The following is a 27,994-nucleotide window of genomic DNA, read 5'->3' as shown; positions in this document are numbered from 1 at the left end:
ATTGATTTTCAATAACATCCCGTAATGACCTGGCCACGGTTTGATCCACGCTGTCATTATGGGCTGATACCATGGGACAGGATTGGTGGGTTTCACGGCACACAGCAGCAAGATGAGTAGTCGGGGCATTATCAGGATGAATTGGCCGTCTCTGGACAGGCGGCAAGCACAGCCGAGGTCTTGTCAATAACAGGATGGGGCGTCTCAGGGCTCCCTCCATGGCCCACTCCAGAGCGCCTTCCGGCCTCATTAGAAAAGCGGATGAGTGGTGTGCATAAGGAGAGGGGGTGTATGAGAAGAGAGGGGAGGCTCTCCTCCACCATCCGATAGCCTGCCTCCCAGGCATTGCTCCTCTTAATGAGTCCAGACCGCGGGTCAATATGCGGCTGGGCTGCCAGTCAATACCGGTTACCTGCAACACAAACACTCAAAACCTGCTTTCATACAAAATCAATGTCTTATTAGTCCCTCCCTGTATTGCCTTGGCCCAATCTCATCGATCCTCCTGAAGAGCTCTGTAGCCCATGTATGACAGATTATGGTCAAATGATGTTACGGCTTAGGCTACTCTGTCGGGCCAAGTATGTTGCCTTTATGATTTCAAAGTAATAGCTTGATATCAGATAAGCAAATACTCTACATGCTGAAAACTGAGACACAAGCATTATTGGCAAACCTATCAACCTCACATCAACATTCCACTCAGTAGGTTTGGCTCACAGACAAATCCAGTACTTGTAGTCAGCACTGACAATGAGTGCCAGGATGAAAGACCAGTAACAAATGTATGACATTAGGTCCAAACTTTATTCCATACATTTTAAACCAAGAATGTTCATTTTCATTTTTTTGCACGCCTAAAACTCTACTTGTTTTGTATACAAGAGTCTAAGAAAAACAACTGCACAACACCACAAGGTTGACAGAGAAAGTCCTTTTGCCACCCACTAAAAAGTGTCCTTCTTTTCTGTCTGGGGGATGGTCCAGTTTTTGACTTGGAAGTCTTTTAATAATTCCATCATTATTTATAAACATGTGTTAATCCAAGTTTCTCTCAGTATCACCAGATATCATCTGCTCCCTCAGGGTGATCTCTTCATTAGGGTGCTGTGTGCTGCTTTGCATAGATTGCAGAAGATCCTTCTCGGCCCCCTACAACACCCTCCTGTCATCCTTTTCATCCATTGGCCAGGCTTGTCTGTTGCCATGATATTCAACAGGGTTCCCCCATGTTTCATTTAATTTTGTTTTTCTAGAAATGGTTAAAAAGACTAATAAATTTACACAGTCATTTTGCAGCGAAGGAATATCAACAAGTTATTTACATCAGTTTTCTTTACAGAGACTGAACAAAGACCTCATAATATATATTTATCTGCATATCTCAAAGGCAAACGAATGAACCAAACAAATCGGTAATGTAACATTGTACATTGTCATCATTGAGGATATCCTGGTACCATGAGGTTAAATCACTGAAGGTTGAAACCAAATCCAGTCTTTACAGTGGGTCATAATGGATATGTCTCACAATCAACTGGGATAAATATTGTAAAAGGTGTGACTAATGCACAAAATACATAAAATTCATAGAAATGATATCTATACATGGAACAAGGATAGGAAATGTACAAACTCATTTTAGGACCGCTCTTTTCGCACAAAGCTGAAAAAAGGTATTTGATTAATATATTAATAATTATCAAATATTTAAGTCGGATATAAACATACACATATTTATGTTCAACCTCCAGTCCACTAAAAATAAAGTCATGGCATGTGCTTAATCAGCCTTACACACCTTTACTTTGTACAATCATACCCTTTCCCTTAGGGAGGTTTGCTCTTCTCTGGTGAAGAGCAGTGCATTTTGTTCACAACAAGGTTTGAGATTGGGGGAGTGGGGCGTGTGAGTGTGTCTAATAAGACTTTGTGCACTTTTCCCAGAAGCTACCGGGCCTCTACCTCTTTGGGGTTGCGAGATGGGGAGTAGTCCCGTGGGTCCTGGGTGGTGAGGGGGGTAGTCCTCCTGGGTGAGGCTGGCCTGGCACTGCCGGCTGGCACGAGGGGCGGGGGCGCACTGAGTGCGGCAGTAGGGGGCGTTCTGTTCAAAGGGCCGTTGTGTCCGGTGGAGGGGCTGAGTCTCGGGTAGGGCATGCCGCCTAGGTGGGGCATAAAGGGGGGCATGTGGGGTAGATGGCCCTCCATGGGGGACTGGTGCAGCTGATGGAGGCGTGCTCTGTCCAGCTCCTCTCTCAGGTGGAGGCGCTCTCGCTCCTCCGCCTGCTGTCTCATCCTCTCGTGCTCCCTGCGCACCTCCAACAGGTGCTCGTGGTGCGAGTAGTCATGAGCCTCCCTCTCACGGTAGGCTCGTTCTTGTTCGTACACGCTGGGGAAGCGATGTCCCTGCTCGGCCCGGAGCTGGAAGTCCATGCGCCGCTGCAGGTCCAGGCTGCGGTAGGCCTCTCTGAGTGGGTCCCAGGGGAAGGCCGGGTGGGGCAGGCGTTCTCTTCCCGCCAGAGGGCTCACTCCCATGAACGGAGCCATGCGCGCCCGGTCCAGCACATTAAGGCTGCCCATCTGGGGCATGGCACTCATGGAAAGAGGCAGAGAGTGTGCCATGGGGACACCGTGTAGGCCAGGTGCTGGAATGTCACAGCCGCGTGATGACGGAAGAGGGGGCTGATGGGACAAAGGTGGGTGGTGGTGGTGCGGGTTTACAGGCTGGCTGATTTGAGCAGGGAGAGCTTGGGCTGGGGGTTGGGGGGCGGGCTCGGAACTGACCATCACGACCTCCTGCTCCTCCTTCCTCTCCTCCTTAATCTTCATGTCACTTTTCACCTTGTGCAGGAGCTCTGCGGATGGGGGCTCTTTCCTCTCGCTGTCCTTGAGTGTAGGTGGCGGCCCACCTGCCATCTTCATGCCCTGCTCATTGATCACGGCCTTGGTGTACGGGGAAGGAGAGCGTTGAGCGGGTTTGATGGAGTCTTCTGAGCATCTCCTCTCTAGCATCTCCTTGCCGGGCGAGCGGCTCTCCTTCACCTTCACATCACCCAGCGTGGAAGACTCTCTGTGGCGCTCCAGCAGCTCCTTCTCCGCCTCACGGACCCGATCCACACTGCCACTGTGATGTCGACCCGAGTCACAGGAGTTCTGGCTGTTTGTGCGAATGAGGCTGCTGATCTGGTAGCTGACTGGCGCCGAGGCGGGAGATGAACGGTTGGAGTGGCGATTACGATCCACAGAATCCCTGTAATAACATAATGAAAGTGTTTAGTTTGTGCCAGTCAAATAAAGCATCATGTCGGTGGGTTGTATTTAGGGATGATTTACCTATGGGATATACATCTGGGTTATAATTCTCTTTCAAAATATAGGTTACCATGCTCCTGTCTTCCTCTATCATCCACAGAGATCCTTTCAATTGATTTCTGAGAGATAGCTTCTCTCAGAGCTGCTTGTTGCCTGTTTGATTTGTGTCTGTTTCCTTGTTGGAACCACGAATTCAATTTATTTCAGTTTCTACGGATATGACTAATGGACTGGAGAATTGTCACAATTTGTCTTTTGTCTTTGACAGTACATCTTTCTATCTCCAGAGCTGATTTGGGTGATTCAAGTGTTTTTGTTTTGTTTTGTCCAAACATAATTTAATCATCTTGTATATATGCTAATGCTAGCTGGAAAAGGGATCATTATTGTGGCCACGTCTTTAGAGTTGTGATCATGAATTTGAGTACTTGAATGAAAAAAATATTCACAATTTCTGTCCTTTACATGTGCTGTGTGAGATGATCAGATGTGTTACCTTCTTGGGGAAATCCCATAATGCTTTGAAACAATACAGTGAAGTCCCAGATCAAATGTTGAATTGTGATGACAGCAGACAATGTATAGCAATTGCATCATTGCAGATATATAACTGATATATCACTAATATCATAACCCAAAAAGTACATAAAAAGCAACTCACCTGTCTTTATCCTTCTCCTCTTTACCGATGGACGAGTCTCTTTTCTCTCTTTCCCTCTCCCTTTCTCTTTCTCTTTCCCGTTCTCTCTCTCGCTCTCTCTCGTGGCTGTTGGCTGAGCTGCTTCTCTCCACGTCTCCGGTTTTGGGCCACTGAGGCGGGGTGGGGAAAGATGGCGGTGTGCGTCGAAGTCTGTTCCAGGTGTCGTGGTGGGGGCTGCCAAATGTGGGCAGTCCTCCTGGCCCCTCCTTGGTGCCAAACATGCTGTTGGACCCTGCAGGGAAGGGAGAGACAGGCGTGGGACCCGCTGTAAGTTAATTGGGCACAAAACCTTCTTGAGGACACATAAGATGAGAAAGACTCGACAACAAAAAGCTGCTTTTGTCTTTGTCTCTGGAGGTTCTCTCACTGAAGCTGTTTGAAAGAGATAGAGGTTAATGGTTCCACCCACCAGAGAAAAAAATCCACTCATTTGCTTTTGGACTAAAGGGCTTCTCCCCCCTCCCTTTTTTTTGTTGCACTGGATGAACAGGGGAGACTCACTTGCCCTCTGGAGTTGAAGGCTGTGAAAAGCCAAGGGAGACCTTAGCATTCCACAGCATGTCTATTCCAATCACATCCATTTTCACAACAGGGTGACCGATTTGGCACACAAAGATAGGAGGGATGTAGAGAAAGAGAGAAAAGCCATTGAGAAAAGGTGTCGAGGGGGGGGGGCCCTCCATAGTGGTGCAGAAGGGGCTTGTCAGATAATTAATAGATGAATTGCCACCGAACAGCGGACCTAAGAGTGCCTGTTGGCAGCAACGCAGCCAGATTAAAGCCAGACTGGTGGGGACATGGTTGGTGGATGAAGTGGAGGCAGGGAGGAGGTTTGCTGTGGTGTGCTGCCTTGTTGGGCTTCCCTGGGCTAGGGCTGTTTTGACACAGAAACTAGAGCTAAGTGTCTTGATTTTATTTTCCTCCCCTCCTGGCTCTCCCTGTGGTCTAACGCTGTCCTGCTCTGTTCTGCTACTGGCCACAGGGGCCAGATTGAAAGGGTGAGCGGTGGAGGAGGAGAGGGGGCCAGCGCTTACCAAGCGAGGGGTTGCCTAATCCTCCGAAGGCACTGCTTGAAAGGTTGCCGAGGCCGCCATAGGAACTGGAGCGACTGAAAGGATCTGTAAAATGCCAAACAGGGATTAGCAAAAGGGGGGGCTGGCTAGCGGTGCACACCCCAACACCAACCCGTTCCACTCGGCTTTTCTCTTACAAGCGAGCTGTGTTTTTCTTCTTTTTTTTTTTGCGCTGCCACCCTAGCTCTATGACTGGTAATCCTGCAGCAGCCAGGTCGCCTGCATGCTGGATTCACTGCCACTAACTGGAGTGGAGTGTCCCTGACCCTGCTGGGGTGGAAGAACACTGCTGGATGGGGAAATTACTTTTGAGTTTTTGGAGCTGAACTTAAATTAGACAATAGTGGAAGGACAGGGGAATTAGAAGCAGTAAAAATTAGGCTAGACAGACCACAATGATTTAATTGCAGAATCGGTGTATGATGGGCTCCACTGACGCAGACCAGAGCCTCCAGATTTATAGGAGTAACACAAACATTTACCCTGAGAAGTCAGTGAACAACATTCATCAATTGATAATTTGCAGCCCCATTCTAATTCAGAAAAAAATCCATCAGAAAATGCAGGACTTATCAACAGATTAGGGTTTAAGGATTTTCAGCTCTGGGGCTTGTTAATGTATTAGAAAAAGACAACAATTAAGAAATCTCCTCTGCCTCACACATGAATTCCCTGGACAGGAAAATTTGGTTCGCTAAAGCTTCCTCCTCAGTGCACCATGTATTCATAAGCACAAAATGGATTGACTCAAGGGCTTATTCCATGAAATCAACTTGCCACTCTGAACCAAAACAGTTTCTCTGAGAAAATGGTGCAGAATAAATGAATGCATAAAAAATACATCCTATTCAATGAAATACTTTGCAAGCATATAGAAAATAGTGACATATATGCTGTTGCACTGCGTATAGTTTGTCCAAACAAAGAGGGAGACTGAATATTAGACTAAGTCTTTTTAATGAACCCAGACAGAATTATTTAAGGCTGTGTTGTGAATCATACTGTCTGATTTTATGATGTCTACACTTCTCATTACCATGCACTTTGAGTTTGCTCAAGAAGTGCCACAACCGACTGACTACATTGGCCAACTGGACTCCATATTAACCTTAAAATGAACCTGAGATCAAAATATATATAGGCTTCAAATTACACCCTGAAGGCTTGTAATGTGTTTAAAACATGAGTGTAAAATATAGAGAGAGAGAGAGAGAGACAGAAAAAAATGAGATAAATGTATAAAAAAGTCTGAACATGGGGTTACTTACACTTACCTGCCAAATGGCTAGGAGGCAGGAAGCCGCTGGGGTGGGGGACATGGCCGTACGGAGAGGGAGCTGGGTGGCCGGAGCCTATCAGAGCCAAGAGGAACAGGGTTATTATTAATATTATCCAATAAGACGGTTATATTCTTTAGCTAGCCATGCAGAGACAAAACTAAATTACTGTGATTAGCCCGGACTGCAGTAACACTTCCACCTAAGAAGAAGGTTAATCGCCACAATAAGTATACCTGCGTGGAATTTGCCTTGGTGAATGGTGCAAACATAAACAAACATACTGACATACTAAACCTCGTCGTCGGTCCGAGCTAATAAATCCCTGGTCTTACTTTTCACCATTGTTGTTGTATTTTCGGTTACACTTTACTTGAAGGTAACTACATAAGCGTGACATGACTCTGTCATGAACGTGTCATAAACATTATAAACAAGTCATAAACGTTTATGACATAACGCTTCTTTTAGTAAGTGTCATTCGGTTTTTGTCATGACAAGTTATGGTTAGAGTTATGGTTAGAGTTAGGGTTAGGGTTCATGTGTCATGACTGTGTCATGACAGTGACATGTGTTCATGACAGTGTCATGTTACTCTTACGTAGATACCTTCAAGTAAAGTGTTACCGTATTTTCTATATTTTTAACTTATACATCCATGATTTTCAACCGCAGAGTAACATCAGACAGACTCCCAGTCTGTGTTTTCTGTCGCCTTGTAGTCACATGTTCCTTTTAGTAACAGTTCTACCTCTTCGTCGGTCCCAACAGAGAAGAAATCTCTTGTCTTATTTTTCACCGCTGCTCTAGTCTTTTCTGCAACTAAAAGCTACTACCATGGCAACACCAACCGGGCGGAGTATACATGCTGCTTCCTGTTTACGTCGGCACATGCCCAGTGTAAGAGCCATTTTCATTGTTTTGGGTGTAGGACACAAATTGTCCACTGGTGTCACTAGTGTGCTTGTGAGTGATGTCTATTTAGGTAGGAACCTTTCAACAGGTAACAAGGGGTGCTGTTAAACGGAGGAGCACAAATAGTTTTTGATTGCATCAAATCGCTACACTCACATGTGGATGGGTAAATGTTTGTAGATGGAGCTTAACGGACACATGGATTCTTGCATGTTGAGTCGAAGAACATTGTGATCAATAAATGTCCATCAAAACGCAACGATGACTATTGGAGTCTATGATTTCAACTGAGCGGTGTAATGTAGAAGAGAGCGCTTCAGCTAGTTTACTAGCCATAGACTGTTTGTTTGTTTGTTTTAAGTCTGTATAGCAGACCCTCAGTGGCTTTAAGTTTTTAGGCTTAGCCATTATACCCAGTATACGTGAATGGTCATTCGATTTTTAGTTTTAACTAGTTGTGGCTAAAAATGCTGCATAAGAACAAATTTTAGCAGTGTAAATGTAGCCTAAAAGTTCAAATGTGAGTGTTTTTTTTGCAACTGCATCACAGACTTCTGAATATCTGTCAGCTAGAGGCTGAGTAATGCCATTGAGCAAATTAGCCATTGATATTTGGCTTTTATTGCAGCTGCTGCGTGTTCGTGTGTGAGTCTATAGTTGCTTATTGAGGTCAGTTCCTGACTGTGCAACAAGCTGGCCTCTTTACACAAAACACTGTTACCATCACCCATATTCCATGAATTGTTAATGAAAGAACCAATTACAGCAGTGCCTCTGACACACCACTGCATAATTACCAGTCAAAGGCCGTTCGCCTCTCTGTTGCCCTCCAACGCAGGGAAAAATCAGTCAATTACCTAACCGAGAGTCATCCATATTCATAGACATATCTGACTCCCTTTACTGGCAAAACATTTGCTACAAAAGCACTATAATTAAGTGAGCATTACATGAGAGGAGAGAAAAAAAAACCTGATGCCATTTCTTCACAGTGGTGAAGGGAGAATTTCGACAGGCGGCTGTAAATGCTGATTTGCATAAAGACAAAAAATGGCATTGGAAGGCTTCGAGAACGGGATAATTTGAGTGTTTAGAATAATTTGTCTTGGAAGGTGCAGTTCATCACTCTGCATTGGGTTGCTGGGACACGCTACTGACCTGTGGAAGAGAAGAGGGGTCGTGCCAGGTCATGAGTGTACGGAAACCCTGGGAACACTCCTGGAGCTTGGGGTCGACTGAACAGGTCCAGCTTCCCATTCATGTCTAGTTTGTGAGGATCCAGCTGCATTTGCTATAGTCGAGAGAGGCAGAGAAAAGGAGAGGGAGACAGACGAAAAAAATGAGGTCGGTAGACAACAGTACCAAACATTTCCGACGACTAGAGTGAGGGGGATTTATCCTCGGCTACTCTGGGTGAGAGATCAGAGGAAGACAGATACATCAACAATGGCTCCATGTCTCCAATTCTGGCCAACTGTGTTATAACAAATATATGTAAGCTGATTAGGGACACTAAATCCTTGGCAACGGGGGTTCAAAGCCCAAGACGGACTGACACCACCCGGCCAGAGGCATCAGCAGAGGATCTCCATGGCAAGGCCACACCATCCACTGTCAGGGAGTTTTTCCACACAAGCATTTTTTTGTCTGTGTTCAAATCTTCAATAGAAACTATTCAACTACTAATTCTGTCACTGAGTGCTATAAAGGTGACGGCTTATGATCTGCCTCTTTTTCTTTAGGTGGAGTGAGCCATGCACAGAGCCTTTACTTGTAACCTTCTTACTGAATTTTTGAGACTGTGTCAGAGAGAACACCATTTTTGTTGGATTTTGTATTGTGATTAACTTTTACATCATTCTGTTCCTTTTTTTTGTCATCTGCCTTTTCCCACCCAGATGGTCGTTCTGACCATTGTAGATTATTTTACAGGTAAAGCTCCAACTATGACTTATTCCATTACCAATATACTGTATCTGGTTTTACATGACAGCAAGATTCCTGAAAGACATCGTTATCCATCTCACGCACCTTCATTTTCTGCTGGTGGTGGTAGATCTGCCATGCGATCTGGACATGCACTGCGCACCACTTGCCAGGTTTCTAAAAATTTAGAGAGAAACTGAGGTTAGCCTGCTGGCTTTGATATAGGGAGCTAAAAATGGATTCTGGCATTGAGATTTTCTGGCCAAACTACAAAGTGGGAACTCGTCCGAATTTTTTCAACCAGGCAACGGATTAAGAAAATCTAACCCTGACTTTAGCCCAAGAGAGACCTCAAAGCTATCCTTAAATGTAGCCCTGAATTTCCTTGATCAAGAGTTGTTGAAGAATTTGCAGTTTTAGACTTTGTGGCCTGGCCAGAGAGATGAAACATTTAACAAAAGATGGACAAGGCAACCACTTACCCTAACAGATGTCCTGAATGGATCTGTTATCTGTATGGACAAACGGACAGTCATCATTATCATCAACAACACAGATAAATAGCCAAAATGTGCAGTTTAGCAGGCTGAAAAATCACCAGTGTTGCTAGGCTCAATTCACACTGAGACTTTCCGTTCTAAAACAAATGCATGTTCTTATTTTCAGGCACCTTGTATAAATGTGTCCATAGAGATGCACAAGGAGAAATGCCTCATCTCAAAAAGATTTTAATGCAAATGCGAGCATTCACATCTCTCTGAGACACATACTGTACGTGTGAAGACACACAGCAAGAGATGCTATCAGCCGGATGCTTACCCGTGGGTCCTTCTGTAGGAGTGTGTGAGGTACTGCTCCAGGACGTCCCGCAACGTCGATGGGATTAGACGCCTGACAGAGACAAAGAGAGACAAAGGGAAAGAGATACATGGTGATCAACCACATCTACGGTAGTTCATTACTAGTATAAGTAGTACTAGGTAGTATACTCTGGCAGGTATTTTGACTGCATGTGATAATTCTCAAATGGGATCTACGTTAAAGGCAGTGCTTAAGAGTATCTTAAAAGCATAAAAAGAAATAGCTTTCTTTAATTGTAATTATACATAATACATACAAGTAACTTTTGTAATCCCAGGTTTCATTACTTTGAATATAATATAATAATTATGTATCTGTATATATTATAATAATTGCCATTATCTCAATGTCCTCTCATCCAATCCATACAAAGAGTAGTTCAACTCGGTTTTGAAAGCACGGGAAGATCCTCGAGCTAGTGAAAATAGCATCACTCAAACCTTACGTTCTCCTTCAGTAGCACTATAGCTCACTAATCCTCAACGGCTGCTACTGTATGGCTGACGTCAGTAGATAAAACTGCGATGATGCTGCAGGCGCTGAGCCCTGCCAGAGTAACACATCTCTGATCCCCCCCATCTCCTCTCCTCCAAGTCTTTGGAGCGCAAGTGCCTAGATCAGCCTTATTAATCCATCGCTACATCAGGGATAGGGAGATCCTGCAGGGTGACCTAGGTCACCAGCCCCTGCAAACAAAAAAAAGCTCCTCTCCAAGAATACTTAGCAGGGGCTTTGGTCGCATAAGACGTTCCTTTAACCATCTGGAGGGGCCTTGGACAAAAAGGGCCCCTCCATGACAGAGCCCCCTGGGAATAGGGCCAGCTGATTTAGGCCAGCTTTGGTTGGTGGCTTACACCGGGTCACAGCCGCTGGGCATCTGCCAGACAGACTCACACCCCCCCACTCCTTCCCATCCCTGGCATCCTCACGGGCCCTGCATCTTCTCTTCTTTGCTCCCCTAAACACACAGACATCGCTTTCTCATCTTTGGCTTGGCCTGTCACGGCTCGGGTCTGACCCGGGTTCAGGTCCAGTCAAGTCTGACAGAGTATTATAGAGGGATTTATGGATTTTAAACGGGACCAGGTGAGGTTTATTAGCATCCTGTCTCACATCTTCAGTGTTCAGAGCTCTGCTGCTTCTTTTTTTCACCCAAGACAGACAGCAGAAGGAATCTTTTGTGGTAAAATATCTAATGAAAGTGTAGTGTGTAACCTGACTTTCTTTTACTTTTTTTTCTTTCAACAGATTTACCATCCAACCACAAGCTACAGCACTGTGTATCTGGTTACTACATTAGTTGCTTTAGTGATGGTGAGTGTGTGTAGCCATTTTGACCCATGCAAAGTCTTGGGACTCTTTACATACAGTGATGCATTTAAATTGTTTTTTACACTGACAAAAGGAGACTAGTGCTATGTCATTTTTTATGAAGAATAAAAAGACAAAGCATGCCAAAAAAAAGCATTTTAAATAATTTAAATAATTTGAAACTTTTGGAGATTTCCATTGTGTACAAGCTTGTGTGATTTCTATTGAACCCATGCTTCCTTAAATTCTCTGTCTGTTTGTAGATGGTGGGTTGAGGGTGGGGATGTGGGGCTGACCTTGGGCTGGAAGGCTCCTTGCAGCGAGCTGAAGGGTCCTGAGTGTGGGAGCAGCGGGGGCATGCCTGGCATGGTGGGGGGATAGGAAGGGAAGAACTGGGGAGAGAAATCACACAGAGATACGTACAGGACTCAGGCATATGCACACACAAAAACCACAGCCACAATAAATGCTCTCACGGCAACATTCAAATATGCCAAATATTTGATTTGCCAAATGCAAATAACTATATTAGAACAACAAAAAGAAACTCACGTTTGAATGTCTGATGAATGGGTTGTCCAGTTTGGGGGTGTATTTGTCAAACTGAAAGAAATAAGAAAGAATAGAATTCATTTATTTATTATTATAAAATGATCTACTTTACCAAAATCCTTCATGTAGAAGCCTTCTTTAATAATAATGTCTTATTATTTTTACATCACAAAAACAAAACACATGATTAACATCTGTAACTGTTCATAAGCAGGGTTTTGATCCACAATAAGCCCTGGAGTAAAGCAGCTGGCTTGCACCGGTCATGGGTTTAGTTAAACTGCATGGTCAGATAGGCGGTTAAATTACTAACAATACGACCGCTTTAGCACACTGCCAAGATGAAGACAGCCTGCATGATTTTCCAATTGAGCATCCAGAGGTTGGGCGTGGAGGCCCAGCTAAGAGAATCAGACCATTTTAAAACCAGACCAGTTGTTTCTATTCACTGGAAAATTTATAGAAATGTGAATCTAATTGCTTTTGACTGCTATGGCTTTTTTTTTTTTAAATCTTTTTTGTTTTTTTACAACAAGCCCCGATGGTATAGATGGGAGTATGTGGAGACATACAGCTTGTTCTGGGTGTTAGAAAACCAGACTTCAAAATCAAAGTTTGTCAAAAAAAAAACCTGCCAATTATCTGCGCATTAAATCATGGAAAGAATATATGGAGCCTGTTGCGTGTCCGTCTTTTGATGATTGAAACGGAATCGAATAGATGACATTTGCAATGGTTAGGAGCTAATTCAGGACAGATCAGCATGAAAGTGATATGCAGAATTGATGTGAGGAAACCTTTTCTGTGGCAGAGCTTATGCCGAACAGAATAATCCCAATTGGAATTTGCCGTATAAAAACTATGTCGTTTTTGATCATGTCCTGAACACATGGAAATCTATTCAGTAAGCTGAGAAGGGAGGGAGGGAGAGAACGGAGAATGTTGCCCCATGTATGAATAGGGACTTTGTATGTCTGTTCGCAAGCCAATACCGTCTCTCTATTTTGAAACAGGCTAATTACAAGTGACAGTAACTTATTCCTATTCTGCAAATACACAAACCATTTGCAGGTACTTTTTGCGAGTGTTTTCACAAAGCTCTCTTGGCAGGCGCAGACGTTTTGGGGTTTACGTAAAACAGGAAAATGAGTGGGTATGAATCAGTGTTTCTGTGTGTGCGTGTGCAGTGACACGGGTGGTTGAAGGGAGGGAGCGGGTGAAGGGTTGGCTAAGCGGCTGGTGGAGACGCAGGTTTGGGTCAGGGGCCCTCTGGTGCAGCAGGGCCGTTCACATCTGCACACAAAATGGCTGCAGCGGCAGCGCTGGTGTTGGCGGCTCTGTTTGTGGGCGATAATGGGCCCACATCAAAGACAGAAAGCCTACTGAGAGGAAACGCCGAGCCAGCTTCCGAGCTCTTTAAACAGCTCCTCTGCATTTCTGAAAGCGCGACCTGTTTAATGTCTGACATTGGGAGAGGGATTTTGGACGCTTTACGGCCTAGTAAAAAACTAAAGAAAAAAACAAAAAACTCTTGCCCTTGTAATTTATGTTGCTTGTCACAGTTTTATAGTCAACAGCTTTGGCTAATTAAAGTTTAAAATGTCATCTTATAACAATTAAGGATATCCCTTGTCCAAAGACATGGCGGGGGCAGAGGGGGCCATTTGGCAAGCCAGCTGCTTAAGGGCTTTGAACAATAAACAAAAATAGAGGCTTCATAATTGCATTAATTACAGCCATTAGCCAAAGACTGTTACATAGTTGAAATGACATGGGGCGTCTAGAGAGCAGGAGAAAATATAAGAGAGACAGAGAGAGAGAAAGGATGCACAACAAGGCCATACTTTTGCCTTTTCATGACAATACAGAAAAACCAACCCCAACATCATTATTACTCCTGCCTCTCTAAGCAAGCACCAATGAAAAGAAAAACAGCACTGTTACCGAGGGGAGGAAGGGAGGGGAAAAGGCATAAGTTAAATAACAACACAGTTTCAATTAAAAGGGGGGAAAAAACAGTAGAGGACATTAATGGCAGTCTCAAATCTCATCGTAACAACACAACAAGAGATGGGGGAGGTATGTACATCACGCGCTACATAATGCCAGCATTAGCGAGATGAGGAAAATCGCCTCTTTCATCTTCAAAGAGACGACTGTGTAGTGTATATAATTCCTACCATGTCAGGAATGAACAGCAGACCAGATTACGGCATGTGTGCTGGCTGAAGAACCGTCTAAACGGTCTCTATACTTATCTGAGACTGTGCCATAAATACCAGAGCTTTGATTTCTAATAAACAGGATGGGGGTAATCTTGCAGCGGGGCCTTAATGGGACCACAGGCCTTAATCAGAGGTCATGACATTATGGATTACATCTATTAGACTAATGCCAAAAAGCTCCAAATGGAGGCCCCATCTGAATCCACTGTCAGAGATTGCTGTGCATTTGAAATGATGGATGAATAGTCATAACCTTTTTTCCTCTGTACTAATCTGAGAGCTGCAAGTGTTTGACCCCCCCCCCCTCCCCAAAAGACTTGATGGCAGTCAAAGCACGGAAGCAATTACAAACATTATCAGAACACTTTTGCAGTGATGTCATCCCCCTTTCATCCGCAATGAGGTCATTTAACCGACTGGTTGCCTTTGAGTTATGTGCGCACGCATGCACGCACGGCAAGGAGCTAACACAAATATACAAGTCTGCAGGAATGCATTCACACACACACACACACACACACACACACACACACACACACACACACACACACACACACACACACACACACACACACACACACACACTGCCTTTGTTGCTCCTTGTGAACAGGCAAATGAAACATTTAAAACACATCCATATGCAAACAATTCAAAAGCCAGCCTTCAGACAATTTTGATCCTCAGCACTGAACATCAAAATCTATGTCAAAGTTTAAATGAGGGTGAAAAATTGAAATGAAATTTGGTAATGTTGGCCTTTAAGGCAGACTTGCCATGAGTCAGAAAATGGCCTTTATGAAAATTGATGCATAGTGTGAATGTACAGTTTATATCAAATTCCACTATGGATAAAGAAGTTGCAAAGTATTAAAATATACATGTTCTTGGTCGGGTTTGACCAACCTGAGCACCAACTGGCATGTATGTGGATGAACTAGAAAACATGCTAGTGTGCGTGTGTGTGTGTGTGTGTGGCAGGGAGGTGGCAGCCAGCATTTGTCCTTATTAGAGTGGAACAGTTGTGTTGCTCCCAGCTTCTCATTAGCTCTCAGACTTCAGCGGCAGGACAGTATGCAGAAATCAAAGAGCAAAATTCAAACTGAATCAGTATCATATTTTTCGAAGGGACGGGTTCCTACATCTACGGGACTTCTAGTTGGTGAATTTTGGAGTAAAGAAAAAAAAGGGAGGATTTGATTGAAGATTGGGAAGGGTGACAGGTGGGTGGGTGGGAAGTTACTGAAGCTTTTTTATTTTTTATTTTTATTTTTTATTTTGTTTTACTTATCCTCACATTTCTGGCTTGGGTTCGCACCATGGGGGGTGCGGTGGGCGGGGTGAGGATGGCGGCCGGGGGCAGACTGGCGGGGAAGGGCGTGAAGGTGTGCTGGTGGGTGTGTTGGTGCTGGTGCATGTGCTGGTGTTGGTGAAACTCGGCCCTCAGGAGCGACACGGGGGCCAGCGGTGAGGCGGACGGCCCCCGGCCCCGCTCTGAACTCTGAACCAGGAAGCGGTTGTTCAGCTCCTGCCTCAGGAGGTCATGCTCTGTAAGAAAGGAGAGCGAGGAAAACCAAACAAAAAAAAAAGCAAAAAAAGAAGAAAAAAAAAGGGGGCGGGGAGAGGGAAGTGGGGGACACAAGAAAAAAAAAGGCACGGGCGCCCAGTCAGTCTTCACAACAAGGGTAGAAGAGAAGAGAAAATAGTCACCTGGCATTCTCTGTTTCTCCAGCTCATGCTGTGAGGGTTTTCTACGTGGGGACTCATTGGTGGTGGTAAGAGAGTTGCCTGTGACAATGTGCCAATCAGAATCCCCGAATGAGGCTGGCAATACATGATTGGTTGGTTGAATGATATCAACAGACTGGTATCTAAAGACAAGAGAGAACCAAGAGTCATCCCAGCAGAAAACACACACACTTGCCCTCTATTAGAAAGTTAATGCACAACTGGCATATTTATTACATATTTTGGAGACACCCATCATCGCTGGAGACATTTGTTTCCTTCTATTGCAGTACTTGTTTTGGTGAAATCGTTGAAAATATTGTCAAATCGTTACAAATGGCATATTGTTGGCAGGGGAACACATTATTCTGGTTGTTGAGGTTGCATCAGATTGCTGACTGAGTGCACCATTTTTCAACATGTGACTGTTAAAGTGCTGCTTTCAGTACACCAAAGATGTCTCCAGCTGTGATGATTGTCCAGTTGATAGCTGACATTTTCCAGTGTAGTATCCAAGCCTTCGTACGGTGACCTCATCACCCTTCTAAAATTACTAAGCTACAATAAAGACAGTCCATCTTAGAAATTAAAGTATGATGTTCTCCACCAGTGAAAATAAGACTTTTACTTTACTTTACTTTTTCTTTTACAATGAGATCAGATTTATTTCCACCCTGTGCTGCATACCGGTGATTGGCTTGTGAGGTACTTTGGACATTTTTCAAATTAGGTTATTTGAGGTATCTGTGGCCGCTTCACTAACTGGACTGCTTTCCTGATATTTACAGCCAGAACAATAAAGGAATGCTTTTTTTTGGGAAAGACCACTTTAACTGGCTTACTGTATTTCTACAAGTTTTAGTATTTCATGGGCTACATACAGTACTTTTGAGATTGATGCAAAATTATCATTTATTATTCACTATGCATAGGCACTTTGAAATCCAACTCTTGGAACTGATTTTTATAAAACTGGGATTTCGAAGGCAAATCCAAAGCAATCTTTCACAAGACAAAAGGCCTCGTGTAAAATATGTTTTCCTTTTTACAGTTAAGTATGCCAGTGTTACAGCCTTTTCAGTTCCATGTATAAAATCAGTAAAGGAGGAAATAAACAATGAAAAAATGAGCACAGTCATCATTAGAAATATAAAACATATACTGTATTGTGTATCAAAGGATAAATACCTAAAGAAATGTAATAAATGGGCACTTACCAGATTAGCAAATTATATGTGAACACTTTCAACATCATATAACACATATTTTGCTAATTATTTTAATTAATAATATTATTACATGTTGAAGACTAGCTCTCCAGTTAGTATGCATTGGTACTGTAGCATTCTATGCATAAGGAAATATTTTGTTTTCTTAGATCTGTAATTGTAACATGAATACAGTAGAGCTGCGCAGCCAAGTCTAGTACAACTGAAAAATAAAAATGGCTACATCACTATTTGAACACAGCCTGTATTCTGAGTGTATATTTACAGAATACTAGTACACATCAGTAGTCAAAGATGCAGCTTAAGAAAAAGCTTCAGATCTTTAGGAAAATCTGACATTAATTAATAAGGAAACTTCTGATAAAGAAATGTTGGAACTTAGTAAACATTACCACACTTTGCATAAATTTCCTATTTTTCAAAATTGCGTTATCTAACTAATTACATAAAAAAGCTGAAAGCCACTGTTGGTCCTCCTAAAGCTACCATGTTTCCTCAGAGTTTGTGTCGGCACTGAAGCTAGCATCTACCATGTGAGATGCGCGGCTTTACCTGGGTAGGGGGTGCCGGCGGGGTGCCCAGGCACCACTAAACTGTTGGTCGGTAAGGTCGGTGGTGGCGGCAGTGTGGCTGGGGTTGCAAACATGGCCGGATGGCGATGGGCCGGGCTCCGTAGGGAGGAATAGTGCGAGGTAGAGAGATTGGCTATGGACAGAGGCAAGGCAGGGGCTGAGGATGGGAGCCCGCTGACGTGGTGGTGAGGGGATGGGGGCAAGTGCTGTTTGGGAAGACCCAATGGACTGCTGCGGTGGCTGAAGATTTATTGGGAGACAAAGGGAAAAAATACAGTTCTCCATTAAAGGAATTATAGTTTATTAATGCAAATGAACTGAACAAATTTATTTTTTAAAGATACTTTTTGGGGCATTTTAGGCCTTTATTTATATAGGAGAGTTGAAGACATGAAAGGGGAGAGAGAGGGGGAATGACATGCAGCAAAGGACCGCAGGTCGGAGTCAAACCCGCGGCCGCTGCGTTGAGGAGTAAACCTCTATATATGGGCACCTGCTCTACCAGGTGAGCTACCCAGGCCCAAACACATACTGTATTTTAATCATTTACAGTGTTCAGTCTGAATCCAACAGCATGATAAATTCAGGGAAAGTACTACTACCTTGTGCTGCTTGTTTATGTGATATCTTCGTGTACATTTGTTGTAATATATATATATATATATGTGTGTGTGTGTTCACTTGCTTTATTTTTAGCTCAGTGTTAGTTCAGCTATACTAAGAATATCTTTGACACGTTGCTTTGACAACATAAGAACGATTTTCCAAAAACAACTTCTGACATTTAAATAAAAAAGGTGAGGGCAGACTCTGAGAAGATGAGGGGAAACGGGAGATAGTTGAATGTGCTGTATGTTCCAAAGTGTTGCTTAATGAAAAACAGTAAATCTGACGGCTGGTTAATGCAAGTTTACAAGTGGCGGAAAATCAATATCCCCATGAAAACAATCAATGTTGTGTAGAATTGTACATTATGTTGACAGATCGGATGACATTACACTCATTTGGAAATTGCTGCAGTTTATTTTAGTGCCGTCTCCACTAGACTGGCCGGAACATGTTAAAGGAGAGTGGCAGCGATGTAACACCCTGATTAGGTACAAAAAGGTGAAACAGTGAAAGTGAACACCACTCCCTGGAACATTTCTGCTCCCTTAGTGAGATTTCTAGTGATTTAATGTGCGTTCCATTTGTACTTGGAATTGGGAAGTTCAAAGTTGGAAACATGCCCCCTGAAGTTGGATTTCCGAGTTGGAAAGTCGGAGCACCTCACAGTACCCCAAATCCAACATGGCTGCTCCGTGCATCAATAGTAGTGACCGCTGTAGTAACATACAGTTTATTAGCACTTCTGTCTTCTTTGTGACTCACTAAATCAGTCGTGCACACAGTCCCGTCCAACTTCTATCTGTGGACAAGTTGTTATGCTGTTTGTATGCACAAAAAAGTAATGCGTTGTAATCAACTGGTATTGCTAACAATGGCTAACCTGGCTAGAGCAAATCCCACTGTGAATTCCGACTTGTTAAATGGAACGCGGTCAGCTCGGCTGTAGTCTCACATAGCCAGACCTTCCTCCACAGCGCTGCAGAGGAGGGTCTGGCTAGTCCACACAGCATTCCGGGATGGGAGAAAACGTGCTCTGGTTTATTGGCATTTCTTTAAACCGATCACAATCTTCTTGGGCGGCGCTAAGGGCTGGACGGAGTAATGGTGCCTCTGCAAAATACTGTAGCCTCGGGAAGGAACTTGTTTTGACGTCACACACTCGGTTGTGACGTCATTTCCAGCTACGGCTTCCGACTTCCAAAGTAAATTGAACGCACTATTACACAGACATACCTCAGCTGACCAACTAAAGTTGAAATGCTGCTGAATATGCCACTAACACAGCATCAGTGTGTTACAGTTATAGCATGAATGCACTTGTAGTGTGTGCTTTTTTTTGCTGGCTGGTTTACAATAATTTTTTGTGGGCAGCCATTTTAAATGAAGTACAAATGCGTCCTATCTTGTACCTGTAAACACATGTGTAACAACGTACCTGATGTCGTGGAGGGTGCTATACTGCAGCGGGTGATGCACCTGGTGGCTGATTATTGGCCGTGCGTGGTGCTGTGGGGGCGGAAGAATACGGGGCTCCTGGTGCAAGTGTGGGTGGGGCTGGGGGTGAGGGTTGGGGTGGGGGTGGGGATGGGGTGGCGCCCTCAACAGGGGAGGGGTAGGGACAGGGGGTGGAAGTTGCTGCTCCCTCTTGACACTGAGGGGAGGCGGGGTGGGGAGGCACGACCTAGGGGGCTCTGGGGGGGCCGCCGCTGCTGCGGGGGCAGGGGAGCCCGTAGGCGCCGAGGCTGGGGTGGGGCTGGGCACGGGAGGCGTGAAGGGCACCTCGCTGATGCTCTGCTCCTGGCTGCGCTGGAGCCCCGATACTTTGGCCGAGCTACAAGTCTTGGACTCGGGACTCTCATTCGTTGGCACACCTAAGAAGACAAGAAAGAGCAAAATGTAAGAAGAAAACGTGTAAATCCCCTGTCTGACAAAAGTTCATCTGATGGTGTAAATTATGTATTGGCCATCTCAGATGTCAAGCTATTTCCTGTTTTGATTCAAAAACATCTGATGCCTAAATCAGATAATAGACATACAAGGATAGCTGTTTGCTACTTTGTGTATTCAAAGGATATAAATGATCAATGATGAGTAAAACAAAGCTCTCTGTTCTGATATAATGCTGTCCCCCAACGTCTTCTGCCCAAGGTTCCTCTTGTTTCCCTCTCCCTAGGTTCCATTAAGTGTTTAATCAGGTCATTTTCATGCTAGACTATAATCAGATGATCCAATTTCTTCCTGCAATCCAGTCAGTATGAATAAATCACAGCTAATTAAAGTTAAATGTCGGCCCCTATTCAGGGCTTTGCTGAGCACACAATCTGGCATGAAATAATTATGTTTCAATTGTGCTGTGAGGAGAGATCGTGGCCCTTTATCTTGGCCTCTCTGCTACAGCGCCTTTCCATCCTCCCTTCCTGATCTTTCAGGGGATTTGGGAAACCACACAGCAAAGCACTCTGAACCCGGCCACTTTGTCTTTACCATTCATCAGGGGTCTTTTCAACAGACATGAAGCTTTTATAATCAGCATTCCACTGAACAACGACTTTTCATACTTAGGCTGTTGCAATTTAATGACTGTAATTATATATGCTATTGTAGCTAGAAAATCAAAGTGGCAGAAAATGCAGCATCTCGACACCCTTGACGTACAAAGAATCCCAGAGCACTTATGAATCTTAATGAAAAAGACAAATGCATTTGGCCATCTTCTACTTCACTCAGAGTTGAAGTGCTCATATTCTGCTTTTTGGCTTTTTCCCTTTCCTTTATTGTGTTATATATCTTTTTTGTGCATGTTATAGGTTTACAAAGTGAAAAAACCCAAAGTCCACCCCAAAGGGACTTACCATCTCCAACAGAAAACACTGTTCACAAACTGCTCCAAACAGCTCTATTGTAGTCCAGCCTTTACTTCAGAGACAAACGTGGTCACTTTGGAACACACGTTATAATGCTCGCCTAGCTGCTAGCATGGGACGCCCTCATACTCTGCTTCTGACTGGCTAGTAGTCCTTACCTAGGTACTGTCAGGGCACGCCCTCATACTCTGCTTCTGACTGGCTAGTAGTCCTTACCTAGCTACTGTCAGGGCCCTCATACTCTGCTTCTGACTGGCTAGTAGTCCTTACCTAGCTACTGTCAGGGCACGCCCTCATACTCTGCTTCTGACTGGCTAGTAGTCCTTACCTAGGTACTGTCAGGGCACGCCCTCATACTCTGCTTCTGACTGGCTAGTAGTCCTTACCTAGGTACTGTCAGGGCACACCCTCATACTCTGCTTCTGACTGGCTAGTAGTCCTTACCAAGGTACTGTCAGGGCACGCCCTCATACTCTGCTTCTGACTGGCTAGTAGTCCTTACCTAGGTACTGAGCATGTGCGACTCCCAACAAAGATGGAACAGAAGTGAGATGTCTCACTCTGTAGCTAAAACAGAGAGCTCAACACACAGGGTGAAAAGAGGAGCTGCAGCAATGTGCAGTACAACAAATATGTGTGTTTTTGGAAAATCAAACCATGTAAACCTATTCTGATATAACCTCTAAATACAATTATGAATCTGAAAATGAGCATAACATGAGCACTTTAAAAGAAAAGCAAAAATGGGCCACCAAGAAATTGAGTTTGAAGAGATGGTATAGTGCTACAAATACAATAGCTAAAACACTACTATAGCTTCATCAAAGACGCTAGCGGTGGAATTTGGTTTTAAACACAGAAACATTGCATGCATAGAAAATCAGAGAAAGAAAGTGTTCACACACAGATAGAGAAAGGTAGAGACACAGGAAGAGAGAAGACAGCCTTGTGGAGATGAGGCTCTCTAAGCGGCTCTAATCTACAGCTAAAATGCAGCAGTACTTCAGTCAGAAGGCTTACTAGTGCCTCAATTAAAAAAGCTCCACGAGCACTCTCGACGGTAACAAAAAAATGAGAAGAGCCGGGAGCTGCTGTCAAGCCAGTGAGAACTCGACATGCAGCCCACTAATGGAATATCCAGTCCCTATTAACAGCCTGCTTAATCTTTCAAGGATCCTAACACCCATAAAAAGACCAATAAAAAGGCAGGGCAGAGCTTTTATTTTTTTATTTGTTGAGCACCCCTTTCCCTCGCCCCTTGCGTTTTATGGGAGAACTGGGGCTGGCTAAGGTGTCACGATTTTCAAATGAATTCCAGGGTCCAGGCGTATATAGACCTCCAGATTTATAGGGGTCTGGGATTTGGATTAAACTGTCAGGCTCCCGTCCCTGCAAGTGAGAGACAAAGAGGAAGACTGAAGGCAAAGACGGAGAGACGGGCACAGACAGACAAACAGGCGATGAAGCAAATATCCACAGTCGAAATGTCGCCATTGGGTAGTGTTGCCGTGGCAACCTGTTCTCCCAGACACAATGAGAGGCGAGTGATACTGAAGGAAGTATCCCTACGACCACTAGGAGAGAGAGAGAGAGAGAGAGAGAGAGAGAGAGGGGTTTCTAAAACTAATGCTGGGAAGGCAGGGCCACAGTGAGCGCCGGGTTATCTTAATGATGATTCTAATAGGCTCTAATGGAGGCAGGGAGGTATCAGCCCCGACCAACACATCGCTCATTAAAATCCCTCTGCAAGCTAACACACACACACACACACACACACACACACACACACACACACACACAAGCTCCAATGTCTTCATTTTAGTGAAGGGCAGCATAAGGTGAAAAAAATCAGACCATATGTATTGGAGAAAGCAAAAGGGTAAATCATTTGAATTATTTATTTGCTTCAGAAGTGATGGCAACTAGCATTCTAGGATGGATTCCTATTATATCGATATAAAATGAAATGCAGAGTTACTGTGTGATAGCCCTTTAACCTGAAGCTTCTTTAGCAGCAAACTGTCAACAGTAGTGAACAATTAATGGTAGTTCAGTTACTGTGAATACTCTTACCTAACAGATTGCTTTGTCTCCGTTTTGTTTTAGTGGCAGCCATTTTGAGTGTACTAATATGCAGTGATACCAAGTAGACAGCAATGCCTCTCTGACACATGTCACCTAAGGGCTATATGTAGCAAAATCACTATTTTTCAACAAACAATGTTCCCTCGCCGCAAAACCGCACAACTGTCAACTGAAGTCTCAAGCATTTCAACAAACTGCCAAATTTGTCATAGTTTTGATCTTCTGTTCCTCAGGACATAGATCACACTTCCCTTTCTCCGCAATCACATACTGAGGAAAACAGTAGGTGAGCCACAGGCAGTCATGTGAAACAAATACCATACAAGTGTACAAAAAAAGTGCTGTCCTGAAGCAGCCCTGCCCTGCAAACCTGAGCAGATGGTGTGAGTGAGTCAGGCAGGTTGGAGGGCAGCCCGGTGGTGGGGGGTGGCCCCCTCACGTCTCCCGTAAGCTGGGTTAGTGCACCAGGGGGACAGGGACATTCCCTTTGGGGTGTTGGCAGGTCTGCGCACCAGATGACATCTCATCCCAGTATTGATCTTTTTATAGTTGTTCCTGTGGGCCTGCTTACTCAGGGGGATTGGGCCATGCCCTGTGCAAACGTGCCTGGGTGTGCAGTGATATGGGGTTGGGGTTGGAGGGGTGGATAGAGGAGGGACACAGGGACTAAGGCAGCAGACGGACAACAGGCCACTGGGAATCGCTGGTCATGACTGATGTGTCCAGCTGGGAATCTGGGATAAACACGGTGTCGCTACACAGCTGTTCCTGCCTCCAATATCCTTCACTTGTGACTGTTTTTCCCTACGGAACATCTGGAGAGCTGGCACCGATCTGGTCCTATGTGGCCTTTACGCAGCCAGATGGCCTAGCTTTTGAATGGCTTGGACCAGTGTGGAATGGCTTGGCCTTGAGCTGGACTAGGATGAGCTGGGTGTCATCATCCAAGAGATTTTGATGAAGGATAACATGGCTCACTGCTGTGACCAGGATATCCCTGAAGGACAGCAACACACACATTGGCTCTCAAATGCTTTGAGTTGCAAAACTGTAGCCTTTAAAAAACATTTACTTTGAAGCTTTTTTTAACCACTTTATTTTAAACACACACCTGGCTACCTGCAAATGGACCCAACAACCTCATAAATGAGACAAGGGCCCTGGAGAATATTTCCATTTGGCCTCCAACTAAAACCCTCAGCAAACTATTGCTGTGAATGCAAATAAGTGTGTTTCATAAATTACCTGCTCACTGCTGCCTCTATGCCAGTATATACAGCAGCCAGGGAAATAGAACCTGTATGCAAAAAGCCTTTTCAGCTTAGATGCAAGGGTATGCAAATTTTCGCTGGGACAAGGGGGGGTCGAGGGCTAAGAGACCTTAAGGCCACTGGGTGTTCTCATTTACTAGGCAAACACTGCGGTTCACTCCTTTCATGGCTTTGCCAAAGCATAAACAGTCAAGGCACTGATAAAATAAGGACACAAACAGACAGATATTTAAATAAAGCGGCATATCTGCTGAAAGACGTTGGAGGATGCAGAAGGTATGTGAGAATGCACGCTGCCTTGATCCGCCCCCCCGCTGGCTCTGGTTGACAGAATATTCTGCTGCTCTTGACGGTTGAGCTCACAATGATTTGGTTTTTGTACCTCTCTAGACAAGCAATCTGCACAGAGCCGAGGCTTAGCTCACGAGTGAGTGACTGTGGAAGATGGCTATAACAGATACTGGCAGAAGGCAGGAAACCACAGTCTTGCCAATCAACACTTCATTGCTGTGAGGTTTTCTGTCATAAAAAAGGTGGGGTGATTTCAACAAAATTATTTTGTACGAGAGGAACAGAAGGGCTGAGCGGCGTTGAATCATTGTGCTAATAATAAAATCATAGGAGAAATTTGCAATAGCTTGCTTTCTTCCACACTATTTAATCTGCCTCGAGCATCTCCAAGCTGGTAACGAGGGGAGCCAAGGCAACGTTTTTGCAGAATCACTCAGAGATGTTAATGGGGGATTGGACGAGGAAAAAGCTGGCCAAGATAGCTAAAGAGTGGGGACAGCTGGCACGTTTCAATTATTTCGCTCTGTCTCTTCGCCGCAGCTGACAAAAGGAGTAGATGGCAGCAGACTGGGGATGGGTGTTAAGCTCTAACACGTTTACAGTCAAAGCCCAGGCATAAATTGAGAACCTAATGTTCATTTCAGAGAGCTGGCAGCTCAAGCTGCGGGATGAATCAGTTTTTCCTGCGCATATCAGATCCCAATTCTAACAGCAGCCATATGGTGCAGGACACATATGCCATTCACCTCTCGTGGCACATATGCCAGTGTTGTGGAAGGGAGGCAAATGACGTTGAGCACGTCTTCAAATTGGAGAGGAAAGAGTGAGAGAGAGAGAACGACAGAGGTCCAAATGTGGACTGTCCCAATCCTTTTGTCATATACGGTCCAGTGGTGCTCCAAAAGCAATGTTAAACCATAATTAACCCCTGGCTATAATGTGCTGCAGACAAGCAGGACGCCTCTACACTCACACTTCACTGTTCCTCCCACTGAACCTCCGTCAGGGCCCATCCCCCTGCAGAGCTCCTGTGCTCCGTGACTGCCATCAGTCTCGGCTTCTTCTGAACACAGCGGGGTCACCTGAGGTCAGTGCCACTGGGCTCTCCCAAATAAAAGGGTGGACATCTTGGAACTTTCAACAGAAAAGCTCAAGTCTAATGGCTCCTCTGACACGGCCCACCCTGCCAGCCTGGAATTTGACCCCTTTCACTGTCGCTGACCCATCACCGACCCTGGTGACCATTCTTACTCTGAGGCCGCTGTGGACAGACAGCCAACAGGCAGGGAAAGGGAGGGGGGCCATCTGAACTTTAAGGATACATTTTGTGTTTGAAAAAAAGGGGAGCCTTCAGGAGTTATTTGTGCAATGCTGCAAGCACTAGCCTTATCATTTCATTAATTAGCATGACACGCCTGCCTGATGGACTTGAACGCCTCAGCGGCAGCTGTCTCAATTGATTACGGCAGTGGACGTGGTGCTGCAATTATCGAGGTGACTGGAGACAACGCCTGCCACTTCTAATAAAGGACTTAACTCCTGCTTCCCACATCACAGCACAGTGGTGGGAGGACAATGGCAGCCTCCCTGTGTCTCCCATACCTTTAAGACCTTTTCAGAGTCTCTCCATGGGCTGCCGTGGAGCTCAGTGTGGGCTGGAGTTCTCGAGCAGCGTGTCAGCTTTACTTAAGCTCGCATAACGCCTGAACAGTATCACTTTGGCGCCCCACAGGAAAGCATCCTCTATTAGCCCACCAACTGGCTCACAATCCATGAAGAATGGAAGGAAAGGAGGTGGGGGAGAAAGAGAGAGAGAGAGAGAGAGAGAGAGAGAGAGAGAGAGATCTGTAAGAGACAAAAAGACAGGGAGCTTTTGCCAGGAAGCTTCAAGTCCAAGCAGAAATAGAGGGAGTGAGTGCTCGGCAGAGTAAACAGAGGCAATGCTTTCCAGCCTCATTTCATGTATGAACATGCATGAAGCCCACATGCCTCTAAGTGGATATAATATTATCTTTCAGTGCCGTACTGATTACTTCTCAATGGAAGGGAAATAGCTGGGTGAAAATCCTTCAACAAATCCTAAGTGGCATGACAGTGGGTTGAAAGAGCCTGCATGTTTTTCTTTTCCTCGTCCTCCATCTCCATTTTCACTCCCCACTCAAGAAGCAAAGAAACAATTGGAGATTGACAGCTCCTAACCGTTCGCCATACCTCATTCACTGTTTTGACATACGCAGCCATTGCAATTTAGTTCCATGAAAGGGGTAGAACAAACATCTTTGCCGACGTATCATATTTCCTCAAGTGTTTTGCAGATACAGGGGTTTGTCGGTATGAGTATTACAAGCTGTGGTTTAGACTAAGACGTTGCCTGAGCTGCTCACATGCTTCATACTTCATGCAGCAGCCATTTTCATAATGTCCAATAATACCCTCCGACAGCAAAGAATGCTGAGGCAGCTAGCCTTTCCATGTGGTGGTATTCTATAGGTGGCAACGGATAGAAACAAATATCTCTTCATCAACAACTGCCAGAGAACTAGATCGTCAATCAACCACCACATTTCTTCTTCTCGTCTTGGTTACATGTTGCAGCATCCTGTTCTTAAAAAGATGACATTGTACCATCACAGCATGTCACAGGATTTTTATTGCATGGAACAAATAAAGTCAAAACAATCTATGTCAAATTTCCTAAACCAAAAATACATTTCATGTGCATTTTAATATGGGCTGCATCATGTTTCATGTAGATGATTCTGTCAATACAGAACTGTTGAAAATGTTGACCATTAAGGCTTTGAGTAACAATTATTATTATTGATTCATTTGTCGATAATCTTTAAGTCTTTTTTCATTTATTGTCTGTGAAATATCAACAATAGTGAAAAATGCCCATCATTATTTCACAGAGCCCAAGATGACATATTTTGGTCCAAATTTAGTTTTCTTATAAATGACTTAAATGATCAATTGATTATCAAAATCAATATTTATTATTTTGTATCAATTACACTTTTAAATTATAACTGATTTGCCAACTAACCATTTTATTGATATTCACTATAAATACACGGTATCTAAAACATTGTTTGACCACTATTTATTTTTTATTTATCATTTCATATTGGCCTACTCTGTAGCAAATTGTATCTCTAAATCATCTCCAGAGTAAGTGACAATTCCCCCACAGGGC

General features: G+C 44.3%; 1 protein-coding gene across 11 annotated transcripts in view; it reads right to left on the bottom strand.

The window, feature by feature from the left end:
• Positions 1 to 788: 788 nt before the first annotated feature.
• Positions 789 to 27,994, bottom strand: part of fbrsl1 (fibrosin-like 1) — a 293,183-nt gene continuing 265,977 nt past the window's right edge. For 6 of the 11 annotated variants that reach the window (XM_078250008.1, XM_078250010.1, XM_078250012.1 and 3 more), the window contains 13 exons: positions 19,723 to 20,158; positions 17,659 to 17,918; positions 15,447 to 15,697; positions 11,928 to 11,978; positions 11,672 to 11,767; positions 10,023 to 10,094; positions 9,686 to 9,715; positions 9,309 to 9,380; positions 8,436 to 8,568; positions 6,354 to 6,437; positions 5,047 to 5,130; positions 3,974 to 4,244; positions 789 to 3,250 (listed from right to left, as the gene is read on the bottom strand). In XM_078250008.1, the coding sequence (XP_078106134.1) occupies positions 1,951 to 3,250; positions 3,974 to 4,244; positions 5,047 to 5,130; positions 6,354 to 6,437; positions 8,436 to 8,568; positions 9,309 to 9,380; positions 9,686 to 9,715; positions 10,023 to 10,094; positions 11,672 to 11,767; positions 11,928 to 11,978; positions 15,447 to 15,697; positions 17,659 to 17,918; positions 19,723 to 20,158 (3,140 nt within the window). In that variant the 3' untranslated portion in view covers positions 789 to 1,950. Of the gene's footprint in view, positions 3,251 to 3,973; positions 4,245 to 5,046; positions 5,131 to 6,353; positions 6,438 to 8,435; positions 8,569 to 9,308; positions 9,381 to 9,685; positions 9,716 to 10,022; positions 10,095 to 11,671; positions 11,768 to 11,927; positions 11,979 to 15,446; positions 15,698 to 15,859; positions 16,021 to 17,658; positions 17,919 to 19,722; positions 20,159 to 27,994 lie in introns of all 11 variants that reach the window. The other 5 variants (XM_078250016.1, XM_078250009.1, XM_078250014.1 and 2 more) reach the window with 5 other exon arrangements.

This window comes from Sander vitreus, chromosome 5, assembly GCF_031162955.1.
Source record: "Sander vitreus isolate 19-12246 chromosome 5, sanVit1, whole genome shotgun sequence".
NCBI classification, from domain to species: domain Eukaryota; kingdom Metazoa; phylum Chordata; class Actinopteri; order Perciformes; family Percidae; genus Sander; species Sander vitreus.
This window is presented reverse-complemented; position numbering and strand designations above follow the sequence as displayed.